The sequence below is a fragment of the Bradysia coprophila genome, unplaced genomic scaffold (genome assembly GCF_014529535.1).
Source record: "Bradysia coprophila strain Holo2 unplaced genomic scaffold, BU_Bcop_v1 contig_358, whole genome shotgun sequence".
In the NCBI taxonomy this organism is placed as follows: Eukaryota; Metazoa; Arthropoda; class Insecta; order Diptera; family Sciaridae; genus Bradysia; species Bradysia coprophila.
This window is the reverse complement of record NW_023503616.1, coordinates 3,378,965-3,387,757: the sequence shown is the minus strand read 5'-3', so window position 1 is coordinate 3,387,757 and position 8,793 is coordinate 3,378,965. Positions and strand designations below refer to the sequence as shown.

The following is an 8,793-nucleotide window of genomic DNA, read 5'->3' as shown; positions in this document are numbered from 1 at the left end:
TTATTGTCTGCGAATACTGTCAGTACAGAATCGTTGAATAAATTAAAATACTAAATAGTACTTATGAGCTTATGGTATTTATGATTCGTAATTATTTACCATACAGACTGATATTCCATTCGGTCATGGAATTTTTAAAATATTTATCATTGTTTGAATTGTAGACATAGATAAATAGCAATCAACCGATCACCGGAATCATTGGAAAAATCGAAAAAGCCAACAATCGAATTGGTTTAAAATGATTTGAAGACTATAGGAACTCGCTGACATGGCTTTACTCTGCCATAATACCCTTCAGAAATCCAAAAAGAAATAAACGAATTTTTATCAATTAATATTTATTAAAACTTTTCAAAAATTACTACCTAACGGGCTAATTACTTTTAGGATTAATGTGGATTATCCGGTGTGATTTCGAGATTATATAGGATATTGATTTCACCGAATATTAAGATAGGATAAACAAGAAAATGCAAAAACATAAAAAGTCATCACCCCCTCATTGATGTTATTAAATCTGCTCTCAATAACAATATAATTTTGCTCATATCAGTAATATACAACCAGCTGCTGAAGCGCATTCTTCTAGTCTTTTAAGTGATAAGTCAGATATTATTTTTTTAAGCTTTTAAAATCAGAAATTTTATATAAAAAATCTAATCTTTCTTTCACTTTTACTTTTCAGATTGATCCAAAAGTAGCATTTCCTAGAAGAGCACATCCAAAGGTGAGTCTTATTTTGTAATATTCATGTGCGCTGAAATTTTCTACAAAAACTCTCCCTTTAAACTGTAACACAACCCTCCACTTGTCACTTAGTATCCTGATTAATTACGCTCTGCATTCATATAATAATACGCAATAAAAGTCTACAAAGAACTTTAATAAAAAAAAATGCTAAAATAAAAGCATTTAGCCGCACAGATTATCTCTTCAATTACATTTAGGTGATGCTTGCTTGTATTAAATATTTTCATAAAATAAAAAAACGGTTGAAGATTTTCTTTCTTATCCCTCTAGCCTCACTATAAACGAGTTAATGGGGTTGCTTTCGGATATAAGACGTATTATGTAAAAAAAATAAAGAAAGAAAAAAAAGCTGAAAGCTCGACTCAACTGAATAAAAGGATTTTCACGCCGTTTTCGTATAAATTATGAGCAAAATAAAAACTTCATAAATAAAAAAATGAATTAATGGTAATTATGTTGACACATTAAAAATATAAAATAAATTTATTGTATGGATGGGCATTATGATATTGTGTGAACGCTTGAATATAAAAAAAGAGTTTGCACATAAATATCAATCATACAATTTGGGGAAAAATTTATAATTATTTTATACAATTTGGCCGGGCTTTTAAAATCGTAATTAAGAAAATTTTAATGCTCAGTTGTTTATGGCTGGTTCGTTTTATTATTAATTTATGAAAGTGTTCCAGGCTTGTGAGCTAGTTGCAACAAATAAAACTCGAAAAACCAATTAAGGGTTTAATATTGTATACTTTATGAAATAAGTGGACGAATTATATAAGGATTCCGCAAATGCAATTTAGCTTATTATTGACTTAAATCTATAATTGGAAACATAGGTTATAAGGCATAACTTATGTCCTATCATTACACATAGAATGATAAGATTGCCGTCAAATCCTACATATTTCTTAAGAAAGAGAGGGTTTATAATTCGAGAATTATTTTCCTAATTTTTGATTAAGAATCCATGGAAAGTTAACCCGTCCCGTGAATCATTGGACACATCATCATCATCATCATCACACAGGAACTGTGTTAGACTTTTTTGCAGTATCTTGAATTCTTCTGAATTTCCATTCGGTAGATGAGATTTACTTCCATAAACGTTGCTGTACACACTCAAAAGTAATTGATGCAACAGGAATCGTATTAAGGAATATTTTCACACTAAATGTCGATTGTCAAACCGAGGTTGACAAGACTTGTGCGAAAATATACCAGCACGTTCGACACAAACACATAAACCATATCGTCTGGCCACTGTTTCAATCCTGTAGACTGTAGTGGGAGTCTTTCCTGCCAACACTCTAGAGAGTAAATTTGAAACTTTCGACTTAAAGTCTTCCTCACTGTATCACAAAGAGACAAGAAACAGTACAGTTCTGTCACAGAATTGCATAAAAGTAGAGTACTATTTGCAAACATTTGTTCGATACACTGTTCCATTGCAGTACTCTATTTAGAGTACCACTCATGCTTGAAGTGCATTGATAGCAGCCAAATCATAGATAGAGCAATCGTTTCATCTATAAATCACTTAGTAGCAGCTTCTCCAATCCACTAATTTATCAACAAAATTGAATCTCCTGAACATGATTTCGATTCTAATTTGAAAATTAAATTTAAATTCCAATCCAAATATCCTATATAAAATTGATGTGCATGTGAAATGTCAAAGACTCATACATTTGCACTCAGACGAAGTACATAACAGATATCTACTTAATAACCGAGAAACCTCAAAACACAATCAAACTAACGTTGTGATCAATTACAATGTCGATTTGAAGCATAATAAAGCTTGTCACTGTCGTTCCTTTTGTAGGTAAAATACATACAATGATGTTTCACGCAGCTATAACTGATTGGATTTAATAGTCAAATACATTTTATCGATTCGACAATGTCGATTTTGTAGTATATTTGAGTTCATTTATATTTGTATACATAGATATGTATTTTCTAATCGAAACAACCAGCAATTTGATCGGTATCCATATAAATCATGTGAATCTTCATTTCTTATTATACAATGTTAAAACACCAGAAAAGTGAAGGGTTTTCCATTTGGAAAATCAACTGTAATTTGGGTATAGGTATCCATCAAAGTTGAGGCAATTAATGCTTGTCGAAAATAAGGGTGTTCCGTGTAAATGAAATTATATTGTCTTAATATTTCAAAGAGGTATATTCGGTCGTTGGGAATAATACGATACTTGTGATACCTGAAATGACGATGGCATTTATGAGCTACTGTATTTTAACATTGTTTGATAGTTTTCCCAAAACTTTAAGAAAACATTTTGAATGATATTGTTTCATAATTGAATTTCGTTGTTATTTGGCTTTAGGGATTCACCTTATAATGTTATTGTTATCATAAAATGTTGAAAATTTCTAAACTCGCCATTAAAGCCATAACATTAAATTGTTAAATCATGATTAGAAAACTGGCTTCCTAAATTTTATTTTAATATTCTCCGTTAAATAATACAATGAAAACATTCATAATTGTTATTACAATTACTTTTTCAGTCTTAGAGTCTGTAGCCTTACACATTTTACAGAATTGCCAGTGAGACTGCGAGTTCAATTGGTAGTTGCACATAAAGTTAGTTGAAACTCCACCCATCTACAACGTAAATGATATCGCTTGAGGAAGCGCTTCAAGATTGCAACCGTGAACGGTTTTTACACACATCTTTTCACGGAAATGATTCATTATCTGATGAAATTTCTATAATTGCTATTACCTCGTCTTTGATTTTTTTAAAATAGAATTTCTAACTTGTACGACCCTTTGTCATTGCCAATGTCACATTTACTAAAGAAAAACGTGAAAGGTCACAGACGACAAGCTTATTAGCCGTATAATGATCAGGTATTCTACTCTATTGATCCAACCACTTTTAATCACCATCTATTACTTCGTTTCTTTCAACATGATTTTCCTATAAAAGATCACATTAACCAGATTAAGGCTCGGAACAGGTCACGTTTACCTGAAACTGACCTGAAATTACCTGAAACTTGTTTTGACCTGAACCTGATTCTAAAAATTTTGACCTGACTTGCATTGACCTGAAACTGAAAGTGCTAGTCAGGTCAGATTTCAGTTCGACCGGTGCAGGTTTTCAACTTGAAACCTGACCTGACAGGCTTCAGAAGAGGTTTAGAGGTTCAGGGTTCAGGTCAGGTCAAGTAATCTTCAAGAAAATTACCTGAATTCCAAACCTTAAACCAGATCTCATCGTTTATTTTATCGACGTTGTTGAAAACAGATGTGTTCAAAAAGCAGCTATTATTGTATTAGTGGGCGACTCGAAACAATTGTTCGTTTAAAATTTAATAGGAATAGTTGCGAGGATCACATGTAAAATAAATGTTTCTATTGTCAATAGGTCTTTTAAACGTCGTTTGAAGGTTTTGTAAGTTTGGCGTGACGTTATTTGAAAACTAACCACATTAGTAAATAGATGTACCGAATCACGATGCTGAAACGAAACGAATATTAAACATCAACATCACCTTTCATCACATCAATATGGTGAATTCACGAAAATGACATAGTTCTATAGCATACGAAACCCCAGCAACGAATCTAACAAAAATACCGAAAACCTTTCAATAAATTCTGTTTAAATTTTTAACACATTTTCTATCGAAATTTTCGGGCTGTCAAATGTGTTCATATTTTGACTCGAAAAAGCATATTACAGTTTCTGATCCAGTCCTTGAACAGTCTAATAATATGAAAAGCATTTGAAAAATACAATTTTGTTAAAAAATATTGCACTATTGGCGTGCTGTAAATTTAAATTCGATTTGTCTCATTTTCGTTGATACTTTTAGAATTTGTCGATTCTTGGAAAATGAATGCAGCGCCAGTAGGTTTGTCGTGTATGTAAACTGTTATAAAGAAGCCTTTACTTAACGACCTCGTGTCGAAACAAGGCTTTCCGTTGCTCTTAACCTGTCACATAAGCTATTCATTCGTTATCGATAACGACGACGAAAGTAATGACAAGCTCTGGTTAATATGGCCCTTTATATAGCAAAATGCATGTTAAAAAGGTGTAGTACATGATCACTTATGAGAGTTGAATTTTTTTCCTGCGATAATTTCCTTGTGCAGGCGAGGAAAAATAAGACGTTACAATTACAAAACAAACAAAACAAAACGAAGCACGGCCAGGGTGTAGTTTTTTGCAAAAAAGTTTTTCTCATTTTTAATGCCTGGCGGTATGTTCCATCTAGAATGTACCCCTGATTAAGAAACTGCTAATAAAGAAATAAGTTCGAACTTTTAGTGCCCACACTTGAAAGCCCGGTTTTCGGTATCGTCTGGTATTTTAGGATCTTTTCTCGTAGATATGTAAACAGGAAGTTACTAAATTGGCTTAATAATTACTCCTATAGACTGTAATTATAATTTCACTCTAGTGATTTCATGCAAAAGAAGCGATGGCGAAAGAAAAGTTGTTCAGTCGCACCGTGGTTACGACACTTACGTATTAATTTTTTTTATGGATCTCTGAATTATAGAGGTTCTTTATTGTCAGCATTAGTACAGAATTTGATTAAAAATGGTATATTGCATGTGGATTGAATAATATCAACTGGATTGTATTCGTTGAAAATATGACTTGTTTATATTCTCAACCTGTGTCCCATTTTGATTTTAAAATCTTTTGGAAACGGCTAATCGTCTGTCGTCGACAGCAACGATAAAAATGAGATAATAATACGGTTTTTTATAGCAAAATTAATGTTTAACAAATGAAGTAAAAGATTTTATGTGAAGTATTATTTGACAGTTTAAATAAAATAAGTAGCAGATTCAAAGAGTATATCGTATGGTTTCTGAAAGGCTAAATGCTATCTCTTTCTATATCATACGCCAAACTTTGATGTTGATAAAATAATCTAACACACTTAATCGAAATGAAATTCCTGCCACTTCACCGTGTAGTGCAGAATTGCTGCTATGAGTTTCCTGTAGAGTCACTGATAATTATTTTGTGCTCTGACGAAACAAGGTACATCTTTTCAAACCCTTTTAAACTATAGAAATATACAATTTCTGCCGCCTACTCTCAAAAGAAATTCAGTACACATCGTTGAGAATTATTATTGGATTTTTTTTTTTAATAATATTTTGTGTGTAACAACACCAGCTCAAATTGTTATTTTGTTCCGTTGTGCGGTCAATTTATCGATTACGACAAAGTTAACATAATTTCTTAATACAAAAGAGACAGTAAAGAATGGATAGCATTGTAATACAATGTTTATGTTTACAAATGTCAGTTTTTTCGTTCTAATAACTAATTCATAAGCAAACGATGTCTCCAATAATAATCAAATTTACAACGAAACGTTTCTTCAAAAAGACCGGGTATTTTCTGGAAAATTATATGGAAGTTTACCTATCAATAATTGCTAAGCAAATAACATCGCAACATGTATTATTAAAATGTGGACAAATAGTGACTCGGTCTCCATATCGGAAAGGGCATTTTAAATTAGGATTTTTTTACAAAGAAGAGGATAAATTACAGTTCTAAACCCAGAAGACTTATTATTAAAGTTCATATATTAAACTCTCTCTATCTCTCTCTATCTCTTTCTCTTTCGGTGAATTCTCAAAACTATATATCAGTTTTCGATTTATTTATAAAAACATGCTTGAATGGATCGAAAAAGTGGTGAAAATCAGATTATAGAAATATATTTGACGAAGTCAACAATGGAAATAATATTCGTTTTCTTCTTAAATAAACATTTGTTCTGTCACAAAATCCATTAATGTTCCTCTTTTAGGTTTTATTATTTTTTCATATAATATTTTTTCTGTATCAAATAAAAGAACATGCGTTACTTTGACTTTCTATCATATTATAAAAATCTCTCGACAAAAAAACACACACACCACCTTATGCGAGCGTAGAAATTGAAAGCTGAAAATTGAAGGTCAGAAAAACATTCATAGAAAATATTTTCTTTTTCCAACAAAAGGAAACGGCTGATGTTTAACACGCGATAGTGTTTTTGGTATGGTCTAATTAAGTTTATACAATTTGGTTCACAGTCGTTTCATATTTAGTTTAGGAAATATTGGAAATGATGTGACAAGGGGCATCATCTTTTTTGCCGCATGAGACAGAAGGAGTGGAATTTCTTGTAGAAATTCTTCAATTCTTCAATTCTTTTGTTAGATTGGAAGTGTTAAAATCCATTTACAGACGACCATCGTACAATCCTTAAATCTGTTACTTCATTTGTTCAAACAATTTTTTGTGGCTTTATTACCAGACTTATAACACATTTTTTTTACATTTTGTAATAGCCGCTCTTGCCAGATATCATTGTTTATTTCAGCTTCACTGACTAGTCGGAATAAATGTATTGTTAAAACTCTCATGTAGCTCGTATTAGATACGTCATACTCTTTTTTCATGAAAAAACACGATTTCGATACTCAATCGACAAATAGCTATTTTATTCAGAATATTTTTGCTATTCTTGAGTAAAAACCAAATATAAAGAAAAACGATATTTTATCAGAACATCAGCCAACCACGGAAAAACTCTCGTCCTTAACATGTTAAGGGCGTGCTGAAATATAAACGTTTATTTCCTCGATTTATGTAGAGACTTACACACAAAGCCCGACTTTTTTTTAACATTTTCAAATTCACACTTCATACAAAAACGATTTCGGTTGGAGCATGCAATTTTGTTCCATTTTTATTTTACAATTTTTTTTTCACCTTCTAAAAGCAATGATCGGCATCTCTCTCTATATATGTTATCAATTTATGTGTATATGGAAAGTGTTGTATACATAATTCTTTTATCGCAAACAGCAATGGTAATGTATTCCATCAAACTGCAGTCAAAGTGTTGTCTGAGTGTCTTCTAGATTATTCATCACTCAAAAATATAATATGTCTTTTCCTACATTTCCCTTATATTAGAATACAAAACATAATATTAAACTTTTGGTATCAGATCGCATACATCATTGTTATATGACAATTTTCATTTTTAAAGAAAAAAAAATGAAGACTCGCGAAACAGATTTCGTCTTTTTTGTATCGCACTTGATTGTGATAGAGATTATGAAAGATTGATTTTTGTGCCTCGGATCTAAATTTTTGATGATGTTACGTATGAGCAGATTCTATTGTTATATAATGGCATGACATAGTGGATTTATATGTTGTTGAAACTTTTTTTTTCTTCTGTCAAACGTTTAACAAAAATGTGAAATATGAAATCGAAAATATTTGCAAAGAAGTTTGGTGATTTGATGTATTTTTCGCCGTATAGCTAGAGAATGATTAACTATAAATTCCGCTGTTATTGATGAAGCGTTTTCTAGTTTGTACAAAAAAATTCAATGTCGAATCGATGAGAGGTAACGATGGTTTATAGAGCGAACAAACCATCGTTACTTCCTCAGAAATTACTCTAAAAATGCAGACGGTATAAGCTTCAAAACATTGAGTTAACAATAGTTATTTTCAGGGACTATTTTTGCCGAGGGGTGACGCACTTCCATTTAATCCATTAAATCCATTTAATCCAACATTTTTTTTTTAGTTTTACCGAGATAATTAGGCTACCCACCTGAAAAATTTGTAAAGTAATTGCGAAAAATAGATTTGCACGATCCCCAGCTCGTTTAAGTACTCGTGAGGTATAGGAGATTTTTTTTGTTAAAAATGGTATTATTTAATCCATTTAATCCACTTTACACCAAAAACTCCTAAAAGTGGAAACAATTTTTAAGACTTTTACAGTATTTGGTAAAATGAACTTTTTTCTTATTTAATCCATTTATTTAATCCCATTTTTATTCCATTTATTCCATTTAATCCATTTAATCCATTTAATCCATTTAATCCATTAAATCTATTAAATCCATTAAATCCATTTAATACATTAAATCCATTTAATACCATTTAATCCATTTAATCCTCGATTCTTTCGAAATTTTTGAGAATTTTTTGACAAATTTTTTTTTCT

The 8,793-nt window shown here is 31.2% G+C and overlaps 1 protein-coding gene across 10 annotated transcripts in view; it reads left to right on the top strand.

The window, feature by feature from the left end:
* The window catches only part of LOC119081248 (RNA-binding protein Musashi homolog Rbp6), a 408,246-nt gene that overhangs the window by 196,966 nt on the left and 202,487 nt on the right, over positions 1–8,793 (top strand). For all 10 annotated transcript variants that reach the window (XM_037189983.1, XM_037189980.1, XM_037189978.1 and 7 more), the window contains one exon: positions 689–730. In XM_037189983.1, the coding sequence (XP_037045878.1) occupies positions 689–730 (42 nt within the window). The remainder of the gene's footprint in view (positions 1–688; positions 731–8,793) is intronic.